The sequence below is a fragment of the Rattus norvegicus genome, chromosome 15 (genome assembly GCF_021556685.1).
Source record: "Rattus norvegicus strain SHRSP/BbbUtx chromosome 15, alternate assembly SHRSP_T2T, whole genome shotgun sequence".
Classification (NCBI taxonomy): Eukaryota; Metazoa; Chordata; class Mammalia; order Rodentia; family Muridae; genus Rattus; species Rattus norvegicus.
Genome location: NC_141548.1, coordinates 44,712,174 through 44,738,566, shown reverse-complemented (window position 1 = coordinate 44,738,566; position 26,393 = coordinate 44,712,174). Strand labels below are relative to the sequence as shown.

Sequence of the window (26,393 nt, the reverse complement as noted above, 5' to 3'; positions counted from 1 at the left end):
TGCTTTCTGACTGCAGGAGCATCATGACTGCAACAGAAGTCTGTTACATTGTGACCTGTTTCCACCCGAGAACAGTCAGGAGACCATGCATTGAGCTGACAACTATCACAAAAATACCATTTGATCCTAATGGCAGCCCATTTTTTAGATAAGGAAACTGACGTTCAAAGAAGCTAAACAACTTGCTTATGGTGCACAGGGATCTACCACAGGCTGTACATTAGCTGTGCCTGAGCTCTGTCTGGCATGTTAACTAAGCAGCATTTGTGTATGGTGCCCTAGTGCACTTGACTTGGCACACACATGCTCACGATGCTAGCTGTTCAAGGCTGTGCACAGCCACAGGCTGGTTGGAATGTGCACACCATTGCCAGCAGGCAGCTTTGTTCTGCAGCCATGGGTGAGTCTGGAAACAAAAGCAAGCCTGGTGAACACTGACATCCTGAGACCTGATACTAGCGCACTTGATACTGCCTGCTGGGTGTTCGAGACTTAAGGAGTTTAAAATACACTTGCCTAAAAATCAATCCTCTACAGAACTGAGAAAACACACTGGAGTGACACACAACGAAGGGTGGATTCCTAAAGTCTTGTTCGGGTATCACTTCTGAGCACTTTTGGTGCTGAGACCATTTAACTCAGTAGAGCTTTGCTTCTTTCTTGTTGTGAGGTGTGTCACAAGCACTGCCCCTCCTCCACACACACACACATGCATGCAAGCACACACACACACCCTATAACGAGTAGATTGCTGCACACAGGATATATGTGTTTCACGTAAGTTGTTGTTGTTGTTTTAAATAAGGTCAGTTTATCCTTCTGTGGTATGAGTAAACATTGGTCTACTTGGCGTGGTTTTAAAAAATTACATGAATGTGTGTGTGTATGTGTGTGTGTGTGTGTGTGTGTGTGTGTGTGTGTGTGTGTGTGGTGTGTAATGACAGCTTGCAGGAAGTGGTTTTCTTCTTCTATCCCATGGGTTATGGGGATCAAAACTGCCCGGAAGAAGGAATAGAGAAAAGGAAGAGAGAAGCCACTGTTTTTGAGTAGGTAGAAGGTAAGCATGTAGCCACATGGAGAAAGAGAAACAGCCCAGAATACTAGAGAGTGTGTACTTAAACCTGGGCCAGTGCCAAAGCAGAAAACGAAAAGGAAAAAGTGAAAATGACATTTCATGGTGGTTCTGTAGTGGCTGTATAGATAGCAGGGATTCTGGGAAGGAAAAGTATATGACCTCATTAAAGGGATAGTTATTCTTCCCATCTCATTAGCATAGAGAAGGTGAATCTGCCTTCCTGATGGGCAGTCCACTAGCCAGGCGATGAACCTGTCCAACTGGATTAACTCATGCTGTGGTTAGCCTGCAATGGTATGTCTCTGCTTAGACCATTCTTCTGACCAGAAGGCAACGGTTTTCTCTGAATGAGATTCAGAAGAGCCCTGACTAAGGCTACTGTAAATTCTCCCCTCTGATGAGGTAACCCTAAAATCATTTAGGAGATGGGCTAAAATTGGGGAACAGATATAAGCCATTTTATCATGAAAAAAATCTATGGACCTAATTCTACAGCTATCCACAAATGGATTAGTGTCTGGCTAAAGGTCCCACCCTCAAGTGTAACCCTTAGGAAGGGGACAGGACCAGAGAACCAGGGATACATTGGGAATGCCTAGAAACTGCCCGGCCTGTTTCTTTCCTTCCTAAGGTTTTGTTTTTATTTTATGTGTCTGGTCTGCATGTATGTGTATGTGCCACATGTGTGCAGTGCTTAAAGAGACCAGAAGAAGAGGTTGAATCCCCTGAAACAAGAGTTATTGATAGTTGGGAACCACCGCATGGGTACTGGGATCCCTTCAAAAGAGTAGCAAGTGTGTTTAGTTGCTGACGAGTAGCTCTTCAGCCCCTGCCTGGCCAGTTTCTATCTCCTGTTCACATTATCACTCCGTCTGAAGAGACTGACAAGCAACTTGACCAACCAAGCTGTCTGGCCAACCCTTGTGTAGGAAACTAAGATTCAGGAGTTTTAGGTATTGGAACTTAGTCTTGTATTTTTTTTTTTTTTAACAATCTAGTTAGAGTCCCTCAAACTCCAGGTTTTTTTTTTTTTTTTACCTCAGAAAGAAAAACAAGATGGAGCTCTAGTGGTAGTATATTCCTCTAATCCCAGAACTCCAAACTTGGAAGGCTGAGGCAGGAAGAATACCAGTTCAAGGCCAGCCTGGGCTATAAGGTGAGAACCTATCAAAACCAAAGAAAAAGGAAAAACAAAAAACCCCAAAACCTTCATTCCTAATGCTTGACTTCAGTCCTGCACTTTAAAGCAAAGTGCACTAGAATGGGATTAGCCTTGTCAAGCATTACCAGATCAGAAATGGAGTAGGGATGTCTGTCAGTTGTTCCTTGAATTGTCCCAGCGGCCAGAGCCCTCCCTTTCCCCTGGCTCCTCTCTGCTCTCGTGTTCAAAGTAGGCCTCTTCTTCTTCCTCCTCACGGACCACCTTCATCAGCTGCAAAAACGTGGGCAGTGGGCCCTGATCCTTCAGCTCCCGTAGCCTGCACCAAAGAACGTTGCTAAGGTTGGCTCCAGCCATGACCTGCTCCAGACGTACCTGGTCAGCAATGTTCCGGGGGATGGCCCTTTTTTCCACAGCTCTCCGGAGCAGAGTCTCCAGCCGGAGCACATAGGCTGAGATTTTCTCTCCTTCTTGCTGATAGGTTTTTAGGTATTTGACCTGTGAGGTTCTACGGCTCTCCATGCTCCCAAACACCTGCTTAAAGGCCTCCAGACATTCTTCTGCACTGATAGAAGGGTTGTCTGCTTGTACTATGTGCATGAGGTCCAGGGCAGGGCCACGGAGGCTCTCTGTCACCCACCTTTTCTTTTCTGTCTCAGGGATGGGCCACTCTTTGGCTATCTCAGTGGCCTGTTCCAACCAAACCTCAAAGGGCTCCTCCTCTGGGGCAGCTACTGTGCTCCCAGAGAATACTCTCAGCTTACAGTACCTCACAGGCAACAGAGGCCTCTGGGCGTGAACCATTGCCTGCCCTACCAAGTGGGCCAATAACTCGGGGGATGTGCAGGGTGTGGTGGCTGGAGACACTCCCTCATGCTTCAGGGCTCGGAACATCCCTGCGACCGTCTGCCCTTCTTTTTCTAGAAAGAGGTTCAGTCTTTGGAGAAACTCAGTGTCCTGATTAGGGGTCTTGAAGATCACTTTCCAGACACCTCCCTTTCCCTGCACCTCACTGGGAACCACAGACATATCCGTGTCCTCCATAAGTTCTAGTAAGACAGCACTGGTATTGTCTTGCTTCTGGAGTATTTTGCCCAGTAGCCGGTAGCTGCCCACACACTTCAGCGCCTCCTGTAGGACTGTCTGGACCTCAAGCTCACCACAGTTCACAGGAATGCCAATCACCAGCAGGGACTTCTGGACATCCACACCCATGATCTTGCACCACTCCTCCAGCAGGGCCACTGCCATTGTCCCAGGGTGTGCTTTTGCACTTGGTCTCCAAGCTGCTCAAAGTCTTGTGGACCAAATGCCTTGTCTCTTCACCCAGTAGCAAGAACCAGACGCTCCCTGTCTGTCTTCAGACCCACAGCAAGGCTGATGGTAGGTAAGGTGGGCTGTTGCTCTGCAGTACGTTTGCTGCTGTTTCCGAGGGTTTGTTGTAGCTGTGTGGTGTTGACTCTGGTCACTGTGAGGCACCTGGAACAACAGTCTCCTGGTTTCTGTCACCTCACCTCTCTCTCTAATCAGTGGGTAGGTGGTGTCCACTCTAGCACCCGACGCTGGGGACTCACACAGCAGGAAGCAAGGACTCCTAGGGAAACAGAGACTCACTTTATACATAGCCCTCTATGTCCCAGGGTACACCCACACTCTAGTGTGGGGTGAAACTAGGAGTGGACCAAGGGCTCTAACTCCCACTGTGCTTGTGCCTACCCCACTCTGGTGAATCCCCTTTTTTGCCGACTGTACTTTTTCCCTGTGTGGACCAGATAAAATCCAGTCTTTCCACCCTGAAAACCCCATCAGTGAGCAGGATTCAAGACCTTCACCCTTCATCAAAAGGATGAATTAGCAGATGTAGTAAAATACCTGTTTATGTGTTCCAGAATGTTCTTCAAGAGTCAAGGAGCCACGTACTCAGCTTCCAGATCAGGAAGATGTCACACACCTCTATACAGTAGTATACATGTGTCTTACCTTCAGCCAAGTCAAGCTGTCCTGTTATACAAACATGAATAACATGTTTTTAGGCCTAAAATCTAGTAACAAAGATTAATGCCCTTATTAAAGACGTAACAGTTCAGTAAAGGATGAAAGAAATGACCGTCCTCTGAATTTAAAGGAGCAACCTAAACAGGACAGTGTCACTACACTTCTTTGAAGAAAGAGTTGTTCAGGGGATGCTCCTCAGTTAGCAGAGTGCTTGCCTGGAAGAAGCCTTTAGGCAGCCTAGAGTCCAATTTCAGCACCATACAAATTGAGCAATCATTGGTAATACATCCCTGTAATCCCCACACTGGAAAGCTGGAGACAGGAGGATCAGGAGTTTCAGATCATTCTTAGCCACAGGGAGTGTGAGCCAGTGTGGGCTACATGAGAACCATCTTTAAAAACAAATCCAACCGAATTGTGTTTGGTGGCACTCCCAGCATTTGTGAAGTTGAGGCAGGAGGATTGCAAGTTTGAAGTGAATCTAGGCTACATAGAGACATCATGTCTCAAAAGAAGACACAAACAAAACTAAACAGAATCCATTCAAACACTTAAGACTAACTAAACATGGGTATAGCAGAGAAAATTCAAATCTCAGAAAAAGAAGTACACTTTGGAGTTACAAGTCAGTCCTCTTCAGGTTTTGTGTCTAGCCAGACTTTTTCAAGGGCCACACATGGAAAGTCACCCATCCAACTCCCCCTGTGGTGCTTTGAATGAGAATGGGCCCCATGAGCTCATGTATTCAAATGCTTGGTCCTTAGCTTGTGGAACTGTTTGAGAAGGATTTCGGAGGCGGTGCATCACTGACAGTGGGCTTTAAGATTTCAAAAGTCCATACCATTCCCATGGTCAATCTCTGTCCCATGCTTGTGGATCAGATATAAGCTCTCAGCTACTGCTCCAGCACTGTACCTCCCTGTCTGCCATACTCCTGGCCAGCATGGATATGAATTTCCCCTCCGAGACTGGAAGCCCCCATTAAACGCTTTCTTCTATAAGTTGCCTTGGTCATGGTGCTTTAGCAAAGAAATAGAAAGGTAACTAAGATGTTTAAATTTAACAGTCATTTAAATTTGACTGGGCCATTGAGAAAAAGACAAAAGGCAGAAAACATATTCACCACTAAGTGATGTGTGCCCCATCCTTGCTTTGAAGGGCTGGGGAGAACTAGAAGTGTAAAAGGGGATGCTCCCAGTGACAGTGTGACCCCTTAGCCACGAGGATGCCTTCAGAGAAGCAGCTTCCTAATTGGCTAAAAGTCACAGAGTGCCAACACTAGACTGTGCGTTCTTATGGGGCCCATGTGGTATGCTACCTGATATGTTGTAATTTGGAGCTTGGCCGTGCCTCTCAGACACTTGTAGAGGGTATGTTAGGGTGCTACAACCATCCCCCTTTGGCCTGGACATTTCCCATGACTCTGAAGGAGGCCATATGCCATAGATGCTGGCCTTAACTATGGCAGCAGTAGGAGCAGATCCACTCTTCCTGGAAGGTGCTGAAGACTGGGCCTCTGTGCCAAAACTGGGAGAGCAAGGTGCTACCTCACCCTGTGTCTGACAGAATGGGGGCCCAGAACTTCAGACCAACCCAGGCCTGAGATCTCCTTGTAAAATATGGGAATGAACTTCCTCCCCATATTCATTCGCTTGGAGTCACTTGGAGGAATGAGAGATGAAATGAGCACTGCAGGGGTAAGACTGTAGCTCAGTTGGTCGAGTGCTTGTCACTATGCACAAAGCCTTGAGTCGGATCCCCAGCACTGTGCAAACCAGACATCGTGGCGTATGCCCATTACCCCAGCACTTAGGTAGTGAAGGTAGGTGGATCAGAAGTTTAACTCACTAGGCTACATAGGGAGTTTGAGGCCAGCCTGGGGTTACATAAAGGACCTTTTCTCAGAAAGAGCAAAAACAAAAGAGACATACCAGGCAATGGTGTCATGTGCCTTTAATCCTAGCATTTGGAAGGCAGAGGCAGGTAGAACTCCGTGAGTGAGTTCCAGGCTAGCCTGGTCTACAGGGTAAGTTCCAGGACAGCCAGGGTTTTTACACAGAGAAATCCTATCTTGAAAAACTGAAACAAAACAGAAAACGAACAAACAAGAAAGAAAAACACAGCCAACCAATGGCACTGGATGCCCAGATCCAGAAAAAAATTGTCACGTGAAAATCCACTAGTCTTAAAGGCCCCACGTGTCTGGAGAGACTGCTCAGTGGTTAAAAGCACAGGTTTGGTTCCTAGCACCCACATGTTGGCTTACTCTGTGACTTCAATCCCAGGGCATCTGGCACTTTCGTCTGGCCTTCAACAGCCCCGGGCATGTACACGGTGCATGTGCATATATTCCAGCAAGATACATACATACATAAAATGAAAGTTAATCAAAAATAATTTTAAAACCATAAGTGAAACACCCTTAATGTACAAAGAGCCACTAAGGAAATATTCGGGTATGGAGGAAGAATGCAAGGATTTTGTATTTTTCTTACTAAAGGGGCCTACAGGATAACCTGTTGAAGGAACCAGGCTGGGGGGGGGGGGCAGAATTACCGGGTAGTTCAATTAGACACATGACCATAGGCATAAGGCCTCCTACACTGGTGTTCTAACTTGGAAGGCAGAGAGGTTGAAAGACCTCACCTCAGGACTTTTAGTGCAGCATTGACAATTCCAGTGGAAAATTTCTATTAAAATGTCAAGCACATCTGGTGCTAAGGTCCATCGGCTCTCCTCCCATGGAGTCCTTTCAGCTCCTACAGGATGGTGTGGGGCGTGTGTGTGGTGTGTGTGTGTGTGTGTGTGTGTGTGTGTGTGTGTGAGAGAGAGAGAGAGAGAGAGAGAGAGAGAGAGAGAGAAGAGAGAGAGAAGAGAGAGAGACTCCATCCATCAAGCTATCTCCAGCAACAGGGGGCGTTGGTATCCGCATGCAATCGTTCCCTAAGCTAAGGCTGACAATGGGTCTGATTTCTTGGTCACAACGCCCTGTGAGAACATGCTGCAGTAAACTGCCTCTCCTAGACCAAACCCATCCATCTTCGTGAGCATGCTCAGATCTCCATCCAGAACCCCTAAAGGATGGGCAACACTTCTTCAGGTTTCAGCCACTCGGGAAAAACGGGAGGGGCTTTAAAGCACTCCAGGAGATGGGACTAAGCCTCGAACCTGGCGGCTGTGGCTGAACCGTGTGCATGCACACACACTCCAAATCCCCACACTTTGGCTGCCCCACAATTCACAACATGTAACCTTCCCCAAAACAGCGGTCTACCTCTACCCTCCATACAGACTACTGCGGCCCCTAGAGAAGGATCATCGGGCAAACTCGCGGGGCCTCTGGCGCAGCGTGCAACAGGGGCTAGGGGAGCCAGACAGGCGACTTGAAAAGCAAGATGAGTCCGAGTGTGCTTCGGTCTGCTTAGACCCCAACCATTTTGGGTGGGAGTGAGGGTAACCAGGGTGTGTGTGGGGGGTGGGGGGGTGGGAGATATCAAATCCCGGACTCGTTGAACCCTTCCTGAGTCAATGGGCTACCTGCAGGACATGGCCCTTTCAGATAATGTTGAGGGTTCCCAGTCTCTATGCTGAGGCTCAATCCACAGCCTGCATTCTTTACTATTCCCTCTAGCACTACAGGGTTGCTGCTCCCCCCACCCCCACCCCCCACCCCCGGTCATCGCTTCCATTTGCTACGTCCCTCTGCTTTTTTGCCCCCGCCATGTTGTGAGCCCCACCTCCCAACCACAGCGTCTGCAAGCGGGAAGAACATTCTCCTTTCCTTTTGCTTCTTGCAGTGCACGCCTCGGCCCCTAGATCGTAGGTAAACTTAAGCATTGGTGCCAGAATACTTGGATGCCCTTGCTGTTTCCAGGGTCACCCCTCCCCAGCTTCCCAGAGCCTGCCGGCTTGGCCCTTGGCTCCCCCAACCCTCAGCCCTCACCGAGGCTAGGTGAGCTCCAGGGCCACCTTAGCAATGCAGTGAGGCAGGTTGGGGAGTGGGACTCTGGGCCAGGATCTGCTCTTTCCGGTCTTTGCCCAGCTGTATCTCTCGGACACTCACCCTGGCGCCGAGAGCGGTTTCTCCGGCGGCTGCTGTGCGTCCATTAGCGGGTGGAGTGGCCGCTTCACTTCCGGAGCGCGGGCTTAGGGCGCCCCCCACCCCTTCGTACCCTCCCTTCTCCGTCTCCTCCTTCTGGGTCCCCTCCCTTCTTGTCCCCTCCCTTCTGATCGCGCGTTCCGCCCGCCCCGCCCCTCCCCGCGCTGCCGGGAACTGGCATCCTCTGCCGCAGCGACCGCCCAGCTCAGATCCAACTTTGCTCGGAGGTGGCGTGGCGGCGCCGGGGGGCGTGGGCAGGGAGGGAGAAAGCCGGGTCAGGAGGAGGGACTGCGAGGGGTGGGTCGCCGGTTCGCCAGCCCTCCATCCTTTCTGTGCACCTTGCGGTAGGCAGGGAGTAGCAGCCGCGGCAGCAGCAAGAGGCTAGTGCACACCCAACCAGGGAGACTTAGGGAACCACGGACGGACGGACAGACAGACAGAACCTTCCCTAGCGCACCCCCAGCCATGGCCGAGAGAAAGCAATCTGGGAAGGCAGCAGAGGACGAAGAGGTCCCTGCCTTTTTTAAAAACCTGGGTTCGGGCAGTCCGAAGCCGCGGCAGAAATTCTGCGGCATGTTCTGCCCCGTGGAAGGATCCTCGGAGAACAAGACCATCGATTTCGACTCGCTTTCAGTGGGCCGGGGCTCGGGGCAGGTGGTGGCTCAGCAGCGGGATGTCGCCCACTTGGGCCCGGACCCGCACCGGCAGAGCCGGCGTGCCAGCGGGGAGCCATCTGTTGAATCGGGCCGGAAGGTGGAGATCCGGCGGGCCTCGGGCAAGGAAGCTCTGCAGAACATCTACGATCAGGTTGGTATGGGGGGTGGGTGGGAACAGAGTGCGGGGCTGCACCCTGGCTTGTCGCGGAGGACCGAGCATCCCCGCGTGGCAGCCAGCACGCGGCGCCAAGAGCTCTGCCTCCCGCATCTGCACGCGCACCGCGCCCTGCCCACCCCTTCACCGCGCAGGGTGCGGCGAGGCACGGGTTCGCCAGTGGGCGTCTGAGCGCCCACAAAGGCTGCCCTCATCTTCTTGTGCCTGGGAGGTGGGAGACCCGCGTCAGGGACCAGCTGATCCCCGGGCTGGAGGCGTCGAGTGGCGATTGGGGTGGACCACTGTGCTGTTCTTAAATCCTCCCGGGCGGCATCCGATTGCAGCTGCGTCTCAGTGCCCCACCCTTTTTTGATGCAGCTCAAAGAGAGCAGTGCAAGGCTGCAGTGAAGGCTAGAGGGCTCCCTTGGGGTCTGTAGGGACTGGGGCTTACATGGCTACTCTGTGTGGCAAGGTCTCCGCCTTGAGTGCACTCAGCACCATGGTTCTGAGCTCGGAGGTCAGGACCACGGCCAGCGCCCGGAGCCTCTAACCATTGCCTGGACTGTATTCTGCAGCCAGTGAAGAGCCTGGGAGGCTGTGATGTCACCGAGGAAAGCTAAATAGTCCATGTGGAGAACAAAGTTCTGCTAAGTGTCTCGGCAAGGGCTTCCCAGAGCGCTTCCCCAGCGCTGCTTGGGAGGCACTTTGGGAATGGGGAGAGACCGCACGGATTATATTCAAAGAGCCAAAAAGGAAAGGAAAAATGAGGGTGGGGAGGGGAGGACTCACATTTGAAGACAAGACTCCCCGATTGTGTTAATGGCGAGACAAAGAAGGCTAGCTTGGTTATCCTTCGTCATGGGAAATGTTTGACATGCTCCAGTAATTCCCAGCAGTGCACGTTTCAAGTCCAGGGGTCTTTTCACACACATTTCCTTCAGTTTCAGGGTGACGTTTATGCTAGTATAACATTTTTTTCACAGCTTTAATGCCTCAACTGATCGTTTACAGTGCATATGTCTTACACGTTGCTGCTTCAGTCCCATGCTCGTGGTGAAGATAAGAAACCAGTCTATGAATGACTTTATATTGAATCCTGTGTGCCCTCCCTTCTAGGGCAGGAGGAAGGTTAGTCCTAAAGGCGCTTCCTTTCAGACAGCCACTGGAGAAGTTGGGGATGGTCTGCACATGCTCACTGGGGGCTTGCCCAGCATTCAGGTTGTATGCTACAGAGAAAGCCTCCGGGAACAGCTCTGGGGGCAATGATTGGGGAAACCTCCCCCTTTCCTGACACAGCAGAGTGTTCCAGCTTTTGACTCTCCTAGGATCACTTCTCACCAAAGGAGGTGGCAGGGGTGGAGAGACTATTTCCTTTTATTTTTGAAAGATGAAGCAAGTAATCATTTATTTTACACCCATTCATCTTCTAATTTTTATATTTATATTTCACTAAGAGGCAACTGGAATCTAAATCCAAAAGGCTTGCTTTTTTTTTTCAGGTGGTCAATTGAAGTAAATGTTTCTTTTTTTTCTTTTTTCCTTTTCTTTCTTTCTTTTCTTTTCTTTTCTTTTTTTTTTTAAGATGGAGTCTCACTCTGTAGTCCAGGCTGGACTTGAATTCATGACAATCCCAGTATCTCTTGGGCGGTGGCATTATAGATTTGAGCCACCATGATTACCAGTTTGCTCTGTTTGTCTCTCTGTCTGTCTGTCTATCTATCTATCTATCTATCTACCTACCTACCTACCTACCTACCTATCTTTCCTTTTCTTTCTTTTGTGGTGCTGAGGCCTGAACTCAATGGCTGTGCTTGCTAAACAAGTGTTGTATCGCTGAGCTACAACCTTAACCATATATTTCAATGTTGTACTAAAAGCTGGGTAAGTATAAAATGAGTCCGTATGGGAGTATGTTGGTGACAACCAACATCACATAACACTGAGTTTGAGTGAGCACTCTCAAGTAGGCAAGGTGTGAGGGTCATCCCAACAGCCTGGAAGGAGCAGGACCACACCTGGAGAATCTGTAAGAGAACATGCAAAGGTGGCAAATGAGGTGACCTCAGTGCCACAAAGGCAGCATGTTAATATTCTAGCCTGAAAGGCTGGAGAATCAGGAGCAATTGTTGGAACACACCCTAAATTTACAGAAACTCTAAATTGCAAAGCTGAGGCACTTGGAAGGGAGGGGGCAATTTGCAGACAAAAGCACCAGACCAGATCCTTAGGTAGTTTTAACCCTGGAAAGCCATCTCTTCTCAGCTTCCTGGTCATTAGTTCTAGACATTGCTTCTGGCTCGGCTGCCTTTCTACAACCCTCTCTGGTTCATTTATCACAAAAGGAGCATTCCTGCGGGGTTTTGTCATTCATAACCAGGGACATTTACCCAGCTTGGTGCTTACAGTATATGAATTTTTCATGTTTCACAAGAGGCTGTGCATATATGTATAATGATGGTGACTTCTGAGAGCTCAGCTGGTTCACTCTTTTGACAGAATTAGTGATTATTGCTTGTATTTAGCACATGACAAGGTGTCTTCAAGCTTTTGGAGCATTCTTCTAGAAGCCCTGGCACAGAGAAGAGTAGATGGAGTGGGTTATGTTCCCTTCTATCTTGAACCTGTGCTTGTAAGGAATCTTAAGGGCGGTCAGAGTTGCTGAGTTTACTGGCACACACCTTTCATCCACACCGTGGAGGCAGATGCAGGTGGAGGTGCAGGTGGAGATGCAGGTGGAGGCAGATGCAGGTGGACCTTGATGAGTTCAAGAGCAGCTTGAACTACACAGTGAGCTATAGGTCAGCCAGAGCTGCATGGCAAAATATTGTCTCAAAAAAAAAAAAAGAAGCAGCAATTTGCTCATTTTCCACACCCCACCATGAATCCCACTGTTCTAGAAAGGCTTAGAAAGGGCCAGAACAGGGTCCTCAGCCACATCACTACATCACTTCTGGGAGATGAAAGGGGCTGGTGGATATATTCCCAAGGATGATGAAGCACCATGTGCAGTGTGAGCAGCCCATAACCAGAAAGCACTAGGAGTGGTTTGCCCTGACAGAGCCAATGGAGGGGTTGAGACTAAGGAAAGCTTCTTCTGTCTTGTTGCTTCTTTTTCCCATGTGTTTCCCAGGGGCCAGTTTGGGATGCAATGAAATTATATTGATTCCTAGCTGGGAAGGACCTGAGCCTTTTAGGATAAAGAACAAAAGGACAGCTGTTTTAGAGTGTTTGTAAGCCTCACACCACTGTAACAGAAAAACTGAACTGGGGTACTTATGAAATAAATAAAGATAGATTTGTTCAATCTCATGGTTCCAGAAGTTCAGGTCCAAGATCAGTTGCCTTATGGGTTTGGCAATGGGGGCAGACATGGGAACGAGGGGGGGAGAGAGAGAGAGAGAGAGAGAGAGAGAGAGAGAGAGAATGAATAATCCCCCATACCCACAATGACATTGGGACTTCCTATGAAATCCTACTTCTTAAAGATCTGTAGCACCTCCCCAGGGATCCAGACTTCACACACATACCTTTGGAGGACATTTAGTGCTTAACCACTGCACTTGTCAGTGAACATGGATCTTTGAGCTCCATCCACCCTTTCTCCTGGAATCCCTGTTTTCCATTATTCCATTAGGTCAGAATAATCCTCTCATCCTAGGATACTGTATCCTGAGCCTTTTTCAAGGATCTTTCACCCCATTTAACCATGAGCAACCTGTGCAGACTGCTACCAAGCTGGGGAAGTAACTGTCCCCTGGTCTAGGACAGGAACCAGTGAGTGGGCTCTGCAGAGCTCTGCTGAGCTTGGCAGCATCATGATGTGGCTCAAAAGTGTTCCATAAGATATTTACAGGAAACTTAAATCCCACTGTAGTGCCGTCTTAGGAAGCAAGGCCAATGGGCGCACCCTACCCTTACATTGTCAACATTGATGACACAAGGACCTGAGACTCTTGAGTTGTGTAGCATTTCCTCTTTGCCCATATGATGCTTTCTACCATGTCATATGGCAATGATGAAGGCTTATGGTGTAATCTTAGACTTCTCAGCCTCTGGATTCAAGCACCAAATGTAATTCTCAATCAGGACTTGGAAAATGGAATGGTTTAGTCAATAAAGTGCTTGCTGCACAAGCATGAGGACCTGAGCTGATCCTCAGTGCCAACAGAAAAACATGAGTGTGGGTGAGCATCATGGTGTATACCTTTAATCCTAACACTTGGGAGGCAGAGGCAGGCAGATCAGCTCTGTGAGTTCAAGACCAGCCTGGTCTTTAATATGTTCCAGAACAGCCTTAGCTACATAGTGAGATGGTGTCTCAAAAAAAAAAAAAGTAGTGGTTTATGGTGGTGTGTGCTTGCAATCTCAGAGCTGGGGAGACACCGCTGGGAAGATGTGTCTCATGGGCAGCACCCTAGTCAAAGGAGTAATCCCTGCGGCCCAGGAAGAGACTTTGTCTCAAAAGACAAGATGGATGTCCCCAGGAAGAATACCTAGGGTCAACCTCTGGCTTTCGCACACATGTACATACATGTACAGCACCACATACATAATTATGCATGCATATCTGCACATATGCATACAAGTAAATATATAATAGAATAAAATAAAGGACAAGGAAAATGTCCTTGTTATAAGTTATCCAATGTATGTATTCTTTACAGTAGCATAAATTGGATTGAGACAATGACCACACCTATACAATGCCTTTTAATATTCCCTTCCATTCTAGGTCCACATCTCTTCTCCCCAAGTTGACTATCCCTCAGCTTTAGGTCCCCATTGACCCATGACAGCCTCCCTACCCCATTCTCTCTACTCCTTTTTCCTCTCAAGGGCACTGTGTTTTAAATTCCTTCTCTTCCCGTTTGTTCTTGCTTCTTCCATTCAACATCCCCAAATGTTGGCTACAGAGGAATCCTGGTGGTTCAACCTGCACCTCCGTGTACTTGGCTAATACCCAAGTTGTCCCTTGAGATTCTTGTGTGAGAATGGATGTGTGGTGGAAGTTTGGCTGGGAGCCTAGATCCAGGTCAGTAACTTGAAACTCTTAGTGGTCCTCCTGCCTCAGCCTCCCCAGTGCTGTCACTACTTCCAACTTTTGACATGACTTCTGAGGGTCAGCTTGCAAGGTCAGCACTTAACCAACTGAACCATCTCCCAGTCTTTTTCTTTTTTAATGCTTAACAGTAATTTTATAATTTTTAAAATTACAACACATCATTAATAAAAAGCTTGTTCAGTTAGTAGATGTGCAATTAACTAATTAATTGTAAGAGGAAGAAGTAGGATTCGCCAGCCTTGAACTTGAGGCCAAAGTTGAAGAACAGCCTGCTGGTGAAGCAACCACAGCTATCTCTCCAGTGTAGCTCAGGAGGAAGGCTATTACCATTGGCCCACCACCAGCAAGACCTGCCCCAACCGTTTGAAAATTGAGCAGTGTACAGATTCCATGCTACAGGAATTAAGGCTGGGCTGAGCCACCATTGTAACCAAGACAACAGTTTTCAGGTGTCCTTTGACGCAACAATATCTTTCTAATTCCTTGAGAAAAGAGGGAAAGTCAGAATTGACCATTGTCTGAGCACTATAGGTGCTGTCTTTACCTTGAAGGCCAGAGCTCAAATGAGACTTCATCATTTAAGCAGGAAGAAAGGGCTTCACCCCTGAACCTCAGTTGGCAGTCCTGTGACTAGGGTAGAGGCCTCTACTCTTGGTCACACTCTAGCCCTAGCCTTGTGGCTAGCCAGATGTTCTGGCACATGCCTGCAGTCCCAGAACTTGGGAAGTGGAAGCAGGAGAATGAGGAGTTCAAGGCCAGCCTTGACCACATAGTAAGTATGAATGTAACCTGGGATTTTTCAAGCCGGTGAGGTGTTTCACGGGTAAATGCACTTTTCTGAGTTCAAGCCCTAGAACCACACACATGGGAGGGAAATCCAAACTCCTCCACGTTGTCACCTGAGTCCCATGTTACTATGGCTTACACACTTGCTCAACATTAAATAAATAAATACGATTTAAAGGTTTTTAAATGATCTTATCTTAAACAAACCCTAGTTCTTTGGCTTATGACATTAATATATTTCAAAACTAGGAATATGCTCCGAAAAGAGAAATGGACAAGTTCTTAAAGAAAACAAACAACCTCTCTCCAACCCCACCCATTACTTATGAATCATGCCTTGACTCTCGACTGTGACCTTCCACTGTTGAGTCTCCGTGGCAGCTTGTTGCATCCACATGACTTCAAAATCTTGCCTTTGATAGATGTGTTGTCACCATGTTGAAAATCAGGAAGGGGAGATTCACTGCTGTCTATTTACCTGACCATGAAGGCCTTGTTAATCTGGGAAGTGCATGGACAGGGCTTAGAATGGAGCTGTCCTAACCGCCCTGTGAGTCTTCCGATGCGTTCTGCAGCTCAGTTCTGTGGACAGTGGTGTCATGAACTTCAAGGTGTGAGACAGTTCTCTTGGCAGAGTCCTTACATCCCATTGAGCACCAAAGCTTTACGGTGCAGGTCCAGGGGCAATGCTTGGTGCTTTCTGTTTTGTTAATCCTACACTGGTTTTATGAAGCCTGTGCTATTGTGGCCTTTAGTTTCTAATGGCGGTATCTGAAATTCAAAGCAACTCCCAATGGAGTACAAAGGGTGGCATTTGAACCCGGGACTAGGCAACTGAGAACTTCCTAATCACTAAGATGCATTGAGCTGCTTCTGTCCCCAGCTCTTTGAGACAGTCTCTCACTGTGTAGCCCTAGCTGGCCTGGAATTTACTGTGTAGACTAGACTACCCTTGAACTCCTGGTGATCCTCCTGTCCCTGCATCCTAAGTGCTGGGGGTAAAGGTGTATACCGTCATGCCCGGCTCTGAGCTACTGTTTTTGTTCTTCATTTCTTACCCATCTAAAAAATAATAGTTACTGCAAAAATAGTCTGAGTGACAACATTTCTTTTACTAGTCACTCTCCAATGTCATTTATCAAATGGATTATTGATTTGTCTTTATGAATGTGCCTATAATGGATGATATTCTGTCCATTTATTTTAAACACCAGAAATATCTTCAACTACCCCTGGGACACAAGCCAGGACTGAACAGCATGAATGACAACCCCTTTCTAAGATTAGACACTGGATGACAGTCTGCCCTTTCTAGTTGTTGTCAATCATAGTCTAAGGGCAGCTGGGACCGCTGTAACAGATTACTACAGACTAGGCTTCTCGAACACCAGGCATTTATTCTCACAGCTTGAACAAGATTAAGCTCTTGAAGTCCAAGATTAAGATGCTTGCAGATGCCCTACCAGGGGAGAAGTGCTCCATATTCCTCACGCGGTGGAGCAGGCTCTCTGTCTGTTACAAGAACATTCATCTCACTGGGCAGTTCCACCTTTATGATCTAATGTCTTCCAGAAGTCTCATCTTGTGAAGCAGTCTTGCAGATTAGGGTTTAACACGTGGATTGTTGAGGGACTCAAACATGTAATCCTTAGCAGTCATGACTGATAAGTGAGCGGCAAGGGAATTGTTGACATTTGAGTTTTTTTAACCAATGAGAAGTATGTTGGCATAGGCCGAAAGCCACACCCAGGTGGTTCAGTGAAAAGGTCAGAGCCTTGCAGTTGAGGGAGAGAACCTGACACTGAAGGGCCTGGGTAGCCTTGAGGGGAGAAAGCGTGGCCTTGAACAGTCAAGCCTGGTGTAGAGGAGAAGCATGCCTTGAAGATGCTTCTAGGTTTGCTTTTGAACAAATACACACGACACATGTGGGTTTGGGTTCCCAGAGAGACCTGCCTACTAGTGAGAAGGCTGCATGAAGGGCCCTCTGCAACCTCAGAGCTGTGTGACCCACGGTCATGACCTCGTGTTGCCACTGAGTGGGCCTCTGTCTCTAAGGCTTCTTATCCGTCCCCACTAACAGCCATGCCATTCCTAGCTGCTTTTTATAGCATGCAAGTTGCATTTTTACTCTTCAGTGGATGCCACCCAAACGGCCCAATTCCAAATGCTTTCATCACCCTCAAACTAAACCCTGTGCCCAGTAAGTGGACACTTCCATTAGACCCTCTGCCAACCATGGATCTGCTTTTATGTCTCCGTGGATTTGCCTATTCTGCACGCTTCTGTGTTCACAGAGTCAAACCGTGTGTGGCCGTTTGTTTCTTCCTTCTCTTAGTGAGTTCAGCATTGTTAAGGTTCATGTTGTAGTGTGCAGGGGGCTTTATGCCTTTTACTGGCTGAATAATAGGCCTCATTTTGCATGCTTTCCCATTTGTTCCTTAATGGGCATTGGGGACATTTCTGCTGGGTGTTTGTTTGTTTGTTTGTTTGTTTTGGCAATTTTGAATGAATTGGTGAGTCGCATTCTTCTCAAAGTAGAACCCATTCTCCAGTTTTTGGAGTTCTACCTAGGAGTGGAGCTCCAGGGCTCTGTGGTAATTCTGGGTTAGCTATTTTAGGAACATCCACACTCCTTTACATTTTAGGTCTACCCAAGTGTGAGAGTTTCCATGCCTGTGTAGTCTCTCCAACACTGGTCATTTCTCTCTTTCTGTGGAATCTCTTGGTGGTTTTATTCCCATTCCCAATAACATACTGTTGTGTTTGCTGGGTGTTCCATTGCCTGCTTTTAAGTTTGACTCCTTGTCTTGTTGTTGAGTGATATGAATTCTTTATATATTCTGGATCCTGCCTCTTCATTGGATGGATAGAGGCTGTTGTTCAGTGTTAGTTCTGGCCAACAAACCTAGGACTTTGCACATGACAGTCAAGCTCCCTATCCCTCAGCTGTCCCTTCAACCCTGGTGTATGGTTTCTGATAATATTTTCTTCCTTTCCTGGGTTATTTTTTACTTTTTGAAGGTTTGTTTATTTTATGTGCATGCATGTGCTTGTGTCTCTGGGTTTATGTTCATGTGTGCAGGTGACCTTGAGGTTAGACCTCCTGGAACTGGAATTCGAGATGGTGGTTGGTTGTAAGCTGCCCAGCATGTTTGCTGGGAGCCAAGCTTTGGTCCTCTGGAAGAGCAACCAAGCCATCTTGACTTCTGAGCCATTTCTCCAGCCCCACTTTTAAACCTTTTTCAAAAATAGTGTTCTTGGAAGCACACAAGTTTTAATTTTAATCAAGTCCAACTTATCTCTCTCTTCTTGCTTCTGGTTTTGCTGCATCATCCTTTGCTGTCCTCAGGACTACAGAACTGCCTGATACCAATCTCTGGGGAGCCCCTCCTGCAATCACATTCAAATCACTAAGTCCTCAGGGAGCCTTGAAATTCATTTACAATAGCTGGGTGCCCCAGTGATGTGTGTTTTTGCTCTGCAAAATGAGCCTTCCACCTTCTGGCCCTGCTCATATAAAGAAGACTCCTTCATTATCCCTGCATATATGAGCATCTAATTACATAATATATGAAAATATTTAATACATACAATAGATTAATAAAACTGAAATATTAATGTGTGTGCATAAACTATACACCTAATAATATGGAGAAAGACTGCTTTCCAAACAAACAACTGTGGAATACCAGGGGTGGAGCTGAGGAAGCTGGAGGATGAACAAGAGGAATTTAAAACTATTCAATTTGGAAAACTGCATCCAATCATTTTTTCTATTGAAGTAAAACACATATAACACAAAATCCATCATTGTAATGACGTCAGTTTGCAGTGATAGTTAGAAGCACATTTGTTTATTCCTCAGAACTCCTTGCAGTTTGCAAATCTGAGTGTTTCTGGACTGGCAGCCCTAACGTACCGCTGGTCTGCACAAATCTCAGCACCGTAGGCGTGTCCTAACTGGGAGTACGTCACATTCCTGTAACTTGCTGCTTTCACTCACCCCGACAATCTCAGGGGACACTCGTGTTATGATGTGGATGGAGCTGCCCTCTTCTGTCTGAACACTAACTACCTCACTGCTAAGACTACACGCTTTCTCTCCTGGTGCTAGGATCACAGTCAGGGCCCTGCCTGTGCTAGGTAGGTACCCACCACCAAGCCACACCCCCAGCCTCAAACCATATTTTGTTTATCCAGTCACGGACCTGTCAACATGACAGATGGTCTCGTTATGAATATGGTATCCAAAGTGTCTCTTTGTGCTTCTGGTTTTAGTTCTGACTCTCTACCCAGAGGTGGAATTGCTGGATCATTTGCTAACACTGCTATACTTACAATTTTCATTTTTTTATAAGACAGGGTCTCATAGAGTCCATAATGAACTTCGGACTCACTATGTAGCTGAAGATGGCCTTGAACTTGGGGATCCTCCCGCCTTTACACTCTGAGTGCTGAAATTACAAGCACACAGCATCACATCCAGTGTTTGCAGCTGGGGATTGAACCCGAGACTTGGTGTGTGCTGGGCAAACACAATTGTGCCATGTCCCCAGCCCTGCTTCAATTTTAAAAGATATTTATTATTATTAAAATAAACCTACTTGGTCTGTATGGGCATTTTGCTTGTCCACATGTCTGCACTATGAGCATGCCTCGTGCCCTTGGAGGCCAGAAGAGGGTGTCTGAACCCCTGGGATTGGAGTTATAGGTGGTTGTAAGATACGGTTTGGGTACTGGGAATCGAATCCAGGTCCCTTAAAGAACAGTCAATGAAGTTAATGGATGAACCATCTCTCCAGGCCTTTATTATTTTTCAGATGCTTATCTGTCTGTGTGTCTTTCTGTATGTGGGTATGTCCATGTGAGTGCAGTGCCCAAAGAGACCAGAAACAACAGATCTTTAGATCTAGAAGTTAAGTTTTGGGTGGGTCCACTCAATACCTGTGTTACGAACCAAGTTTAGGGCCTCTGCAAGAGGAGTAGATGCTCCCAACTGTTGAGCTGTCTATGTAACCCCTGTTCTTAGTGAGACCACCAATGGTTTCCACAGGAGGTATGCTGTTTTGTCTTAGTAGCAGGTAAAAGGCTACTAAGTATAGCTTTTAAAAAAATCTTCTCCCTCCTTTTTCTTCTTCCTCTTCTTCCTGTTCTTCCCCTTCCTCCTCCTCGTTTGAAACAAAGACTCATGGTGTCATCAACTCTAGCCCCAAACTCTTGGGCCCAAGTGATCCTCCTGAATCAGCTTCCCCAGCAGGTGGGAGTACAGCTGTGCACAAAGACATCCAGTGGTTTTGGTTTTGTTCTGATAGTAGCTATCCTGTGGGTATGGCATGGCATCTCATTGCTGGTTTGATCTCCATTTCCTTAATGACTTGAATGGCAGTGTCATCAACTTTTCACCTGCTTCCTGGTCATTTGTATATGTTCTCTGGAGAGATCTCTTTTCACTGCTGTGGCAGTTTTTGAGTTAGATTGAACAATTACTATGTTATAGAAATGTGTCCATGTACCTAGTATTAGTGACCATTTAACAGACACACGATTGGCAAACATTTTCACCTCTTCTATGACTTTCTTGTGCACATGTTGATTATGTACTTTGGTGAAAGGAAGCTTTAAAGACAATTTTGATTTTGGAAGCTACATGACAAGAAGACCTTAGATGACACTGATAAAGGCAGTGGTCAGGTTTGAATGCCAACTTTCTGTAGCATAGAATCTCCTGGAAGGAGAGCCTTAATGAGGGATTATCTAGATGTGGTTGGCTTGTGAGCACGTCTTTGGGGGTGTCATGATTGTTAATAGATGTAGGAGGACCCAACCCATTATAGGCAGGACCATCTCCTTTGCAGAGGGAGTCCCTTCCTCTCTTGCTCTCCCTCTCCCTCTAAGGTCTCAGATAGCCCGTGCTGGCCTTGGCCTAGCTATGTGGTTGAAGGTGATCCCGAACTTCTGTCCTGATACCTTTCACTTCCCAGGTGCACACCATGCCTGACATACAGTTTTCATCTCCATAGAATGTTAAGATCAGGATTGGTGTGGGAGAGCCTATTCTCTAGTGTTTTTTCTGTTTCTATTTCAGAACAATCTTTTATCTTCAGTTGTGAGTCAGAGTCCATCCTTACCCTTTTCCCCTTCGTGTCCCATCTCCCTTCAAGGCCTACGTGAGATTTCTGTTCACGTAGAGCTTCCCTGAGCTTGTCCATCAGCAGAGAACTCCGCCATCACCACTCAGAAGCCATGGCCGCACGCCAGCAAAGACAGCTTTAGAATGGCATTCTTTTTACTGTTCACGTAGAGCTTCCCTGAGCTTGTCCATCAGCAGAGAACTCCGCCATCACCACTCAGAAGCCATGGCCGCACGCCAGCAAAGACAGCTTTAGAATGGCATTCTTTTTACAATAACCTCTGTGGTATTTTTGGTTGCTCCTAAGTGGGTATAGTTTGAAGTTGCATGGAACACTCAGTAACTAGTCCCTGAATAGAATTGTCCAGGTTTAAAAGCTTCTAGAGCAATATGGAAACATTGTGAAGCTTTCCAGGCCGCCTCAGTCAGTCAGCAATAGAAAACCCGCAACCACAAAGCAAGTTGATAGGAAAGGGTTTATTGGGCTTATGTATCCACATTGTAGCATATCGCTGAAGGAAGCCAGGGGAGGAGCTCCTGGGGGCAGGAGCTGATGCAGAGGCCATGGAGGGGTGCTGCTTACTGGCTTGCTCTACATGGCTTGTTCAGCCTGCTTTCCTATAGAACTAGACCATCTTCCCAGGACTGGCACCATCTACAATGAGCTGGGATCTCCCTCAGTGATCACTGATTAAGAAAATGCCCTACAGGCTGGTCCACAACTGGATCTTATGGAAAATCTCCTTTTCTCAATGAAGATTTTGTCCTCTCTGTTGACTATAGTTTGTGTCATGTTGACATAAATCTAGCTAGCACACAGGACAGATATGTCTGGCCACACCCCCTCCAACCTTTCAAACTCAGTCTGAAAATAATGGGTTTCATAATGACATTGTCATCCATATGTACCGTGTCACCCTGCTTATATTCATGTTCCCGCTCCTCTTTCTGGCTTCTAGATGTTTTTAGGATAGCTAAATTATAAAATCAACGATAAAGCCTACAAATGCAATTCCCTTACATAAATGATGTATGTGCATAAAACCTGGTTCACACCAGCTGTAAATGAACTGCAGTGCCTGTGACAGCTTCAATTGTCGTAATGTACTATTTAGGGGGTCCTGCAAAGAAGGCCACGCCATAGGTGTTCTGTGCTGACTTGGCCACCTTAGCTTTACCTACATGGTATACATGCTGAGTCATACTCTGTGTCCCAGGGTAAGGACAGTTAACACTATTATAGATAGTGTCAGGTGGCCCTCGTATGTAACCGTCCATTTCAGCTTTTTAAAATTAGACCTTTATTTATTTATTCTCTGTGTGTTCCCACATGTATGGTCACCTATGCCAAGGCATGTGAGCATTGGGGGTCAGAGGCCAGAGACTTGGTTCTCTCCTTCTACTATGTGTGTCCTGAGGGTTGAACTCAGGTGGTTAGAGTTGGTGAAGGTCACTTTTAAACTGCTGACCATCTAACAGACCCTCGGACTGGTCATTTAGATTCCCAAGAGCCATTCCTGAGGAGACCCTTCTCCCATGGCTTCATCCCAACATTTGACAGGAAACTTTAAATACTTGCCAGTAATATGGGATAATGAACTCTTGTAATTTTCTTTTCATAAAAAGACTTATTTTAGTGCTTTATTTATGGGTTCATCTGTGTGTGTGTATGCGTGTGTGTGCATGTGTGCGTGTGAGTGTGTGCGTGTGTGTATGTGTGTGTGTGTATGTGTGTGTGTGTGTGTGTGCGTGTGCGTGCGCATGTGTGTGTATGTGCCCATAGAGGCTGGATCCCTCAGAGTTGGAGTTACACATGTTTGTGAGATGGGGGTGCTGGGATCTGAATTTGCATCCTGTGATAGAGCAGCAAACACTTAAGTGCTGAGCATCTCTCCAGCATCTCTTGTGAATTTTGTTTGCCTTTTGCCTGGTGCCTGTGAGTTGAGGATCTTTTCATATGTCGCTTGGTTACTCATGGACTCTCTATTGTGAACTGCACATTTATAACCAGATTCCATTTTCCCAGGGAGAAGACAATTGTCTTTCTATGTTGGTTTGTAAGAGCTGTGCATATATTTTGGGTACCACAGCCCACTCTTCAGCCCACTCCAATGTGGCTAGTGTCCTTACCCTGTCAAGGCCGCAGTACTCCCAAGTGGTGAATTCAGCAGCCCTGACCTGCCATTATCTTATTGGATAGCCTGGTATAGTGTGACCGTGCAGTACTGGTTAATTTCCTCATTGCTGTGACATAATCCCTAACAAAGCAATGTAAGGAAGAAAGGGACTTGTTTTGACTCACAGTCTGGGGTACAGCCCATCACAGCAGGGCAGGCATGGAAGCAGGAGTTTGAGGTAACTGGTCACATCGCATCCACAGTCAGGAAGCAGAAAGAATCTCCCAGTGCATGGGAAATGGTACTCCCATTCAGGGTGGGCCCCACTTAAACCTTTGAGGAGATGTTCTCACAGACAACCTCCCTCCTCTTTCATGGGTGTGGGAAACGAAGAAAGAGGAGCGAGACCCAACAGAAGAACTGGTGGGATTTATTGGGGGGCTGGCATTTTGAGAAACCTCCTGAAATAAGAAGTCCTTCACAGCTGGAGACCTGCCGGACAGAAAGGTGGGCCACCACCCATCCATAGAGGACAGGGGACTTCATCTGGGTTGGGATGAGGACACATGTCTAAGTGGGTTCCTGAGCCAGCAACCTTTGGAAGGTGACAGCAGCAAGGCCTTTATGGTGACTCAGCTTGGTTCATTGCTTAGCTCTGGCCAACATACGCTGGGTGTGACTTTGTAGAGGGAAAAGCAGGTAAGCAGGAAGGCTTGGAGTGGTGTAAGGTGCTCATTAATGTGCTGTTGGGCGATTGGATGTGTGAAGCTTTCAGTTTGGTGTTGGCAAGCTTGGAGCCAGCATTCCAGTCTGAATAAAGAAGAGAAGGACCCAGGGAGTAGTGTGCAACCTCACCTCCAACCACTTTATACCTTTTAGAAACATGATCCTGACTTCCACCAAGCCACACAATCCATCTTCTGCCGGCTCTGTCTCTTCTATTTCCCTGCCTGTCAACCTCTCAGACCTTTGGGTCTCAGGGTTTCTTTACATCTTTAAAAGTTATTGAGGGCTTTTTCCACACTTCATATCAGAAAGTAAGACTTGGAACTAAGAAAGAATATTTATTCATTTATTAAAAATAATCATAGCCAAACAAGAAGGCCAAATAAGCCAAAGAAGAAGAATACATTCATTAAAATAAATAATCAACAATATGTTGAATTATTTAAATAATAATACTAGAAATAGTATTTGAAATGAAAATTGCTACAGTGTCCTACCATCGTGCCAACTTCATCCTCTCTATCTTCTCTGGATGCAGGCTTACAGCTGTTTAGAAACTGAGAGACAGATGCTATTGCTATCCTGGGAAAAGATCGGAGGGCCCTCAAACATTACCAACAGAACTACCAGAGGGAATAGGGTGTGGCCCAGGAGGCTCCCTCACTGAGAAGGTCTGAGTTGTATGAAGACTTGAAGGAGTTAGCTAGGAAGCTCCAGAGAGGAGTCCTAGGCAGAAGGAAGATTATCTCAAGGAAGAAGTCTTTAGAATACTTGAGCTTTAGAGGGCCTGTGTGTCTGTCGAGGGGAATGAGCTGTTGGGAATTGCATGGACAGAGGAATAGACAGAGTTTTGTTGGACATCCTAAAAATCCCGACTTTGATTCTTCTGGAAGTGGGAAGCCAATGCAGGAGACTGGCACAATAGACATGAGGTTCTCATAGGGCTTCTGTGGACAATGGTGGAAGCAGGAGGCTCTGTAACAGAACACCTATGAGATGGTGGTGACCTGGACCTGTGGGGAAGAGGGCATGGGCTCCAGATGCAGTAAATCCTGGAGTGGAAGAAGGTGAGAAAGAGCAGGAGGGTGTGGTGGTCTCTCTGTTCCTCGTTTGGATAAAGTGAGATTCAGAGCCACAGGAAGCAGGATAGGGGAGGGGTAGCCCGAAGAGAGCAGATTGATTTTGCTATGGACATTTTGAGTGTGAGGAGCATTTATGTGGGTTTTACATACTGGCTTTAAGTGTGGGAGGATGATTTCAAAGCCAAGGATAGCTCCAGAATGAGAGCAGTCAAATAGCAATCTTAATGTGTGTGCATCAAGAAGGGAAGAAAAAGAAATTCACTTAGTACAAAAATTTAAATTCAGGGCTGGAGACATGGCTCAGCAGTTAAAAGCATCGACTGCTCTTCCAGAGGTCCTGAATTCAATTCCCAGCAACCAAACGGTGGCTCACAACCATCTGTAATGGGATCTGATGCCCTCTTCTAGTGTGTCAGAAGATAGTGACAGTGTACTCGTATACATAAAGTAAATTAATTTTAAAAATGCCAAGGCTTGGGGCTGGGGATTTAGCTCAGTGGTAGAGCGCTTACCTAGGAAGCGCAAGGCCCTGGGTTCGGTCCCCAGCTCCGAAAAAAAAAAAAATGCCAAGGCTTTAAATGAAAGGCTAAGCTTAAGTAAAGTCAGAACTATCTTCCAGGCCTGTCTCAGGCCTTACATTACTGTAATGGAGTAGCTGAGGCTACATAGCATTTGTTTTACATTGTCTCTTGAGATAGGGCTTCTCTGTGTACCCCTGGCTGTCCTGGAACTCACTCCATAGTCCAGACTGGCCTTGAACTCAGAGATCTGCCTGGCTCTGCCTCCCAGGCCACCACCACTTGGCCTCATGTAACATATTTTTAAATTTGTCTGTTTGCTGGCATTTTTGTTTAGCTATTTGTTCAGTGAGTCAAGGTTGTCCTTGAATTTACTGTATCCCAGAGGCCGGCCTCAAACTTCTGATCCGTTTCTCCATACCTCCCAAGTGTTAGGATTACAGGCAAATGCCTACCACATCTGACTTGAGAGACTTATGAAAGAACACCTTCTTTCTCTTAGTTCTGGAAGCTGGAAGTCAAACTGACCCTTAGCTAGGTGTCAGTGTCTGCTGAGGGCCCTCCTGCTGTGCCGTCACAGAATGGCAAAGTGACCTCTATAGAGTTAGCCCTGGCTAACAAAACAAATGATTGTCACCAGACATCAACACCTTCATGAATGTGGGGCTCTCTCTCTTCAGTACTGCTGCATTGGGATGGGGGGGTTAATTCTCATCAACTTTGGGGACACACACTCAGGCCACAAGAGAGACAGAAAACAAAAAAGGAAATGCAGAAGGAGTTATGGAAGCTGGTGGTGGAGGCTAAGAGAGAACATAGGACTGGTCCAGTGTA

General features: G+C 47.0%; 2 protein-coding genes across 2 annotated transcripts in view; one reads left to right on the top strand and one right to left on the bottom strand.

Moving 5' to 3' along the window:
* Positions 1–823: 823 nt before the first annotated feature.
* Positions 824–8,379, bottom strand: Pnma2 (PNMA family member 2). The gene is given in 3 exon segments (NM_001107272.1): positions 824–3,828; positions 4,107–4,235; positions 8,293–8,379. A coding segment is annotated over 1 exon segment (1,095 nt). The 5' UTR covers positions 3,486–3,828; positions 4,107–4,235; positions 8,293–8,379; the 3' UTR covers positions 824–2,390.
* Positions 8,380–8,658: 279 nt separating this feature from the next.
* The window catches only part of Dpysl2 (dihydropyrimidinase-like 2), a 106,275-nt gene continuing 88,540 nt past the window's right edge, over positions 8,659–26,393 (top strand). Inside the window, exon 1 of the mRNA XM_087585015.1 lies at positions 8,659–9,135. Coding sequence (XP_087441141.1) covers positions 8,794–9,135 — 342 coding nt within the window. The 5' untranslated portion in view covers positions 8,659–8,793. The remainder of the gene's footprint in view (positions 9,136–26,393) is intronic.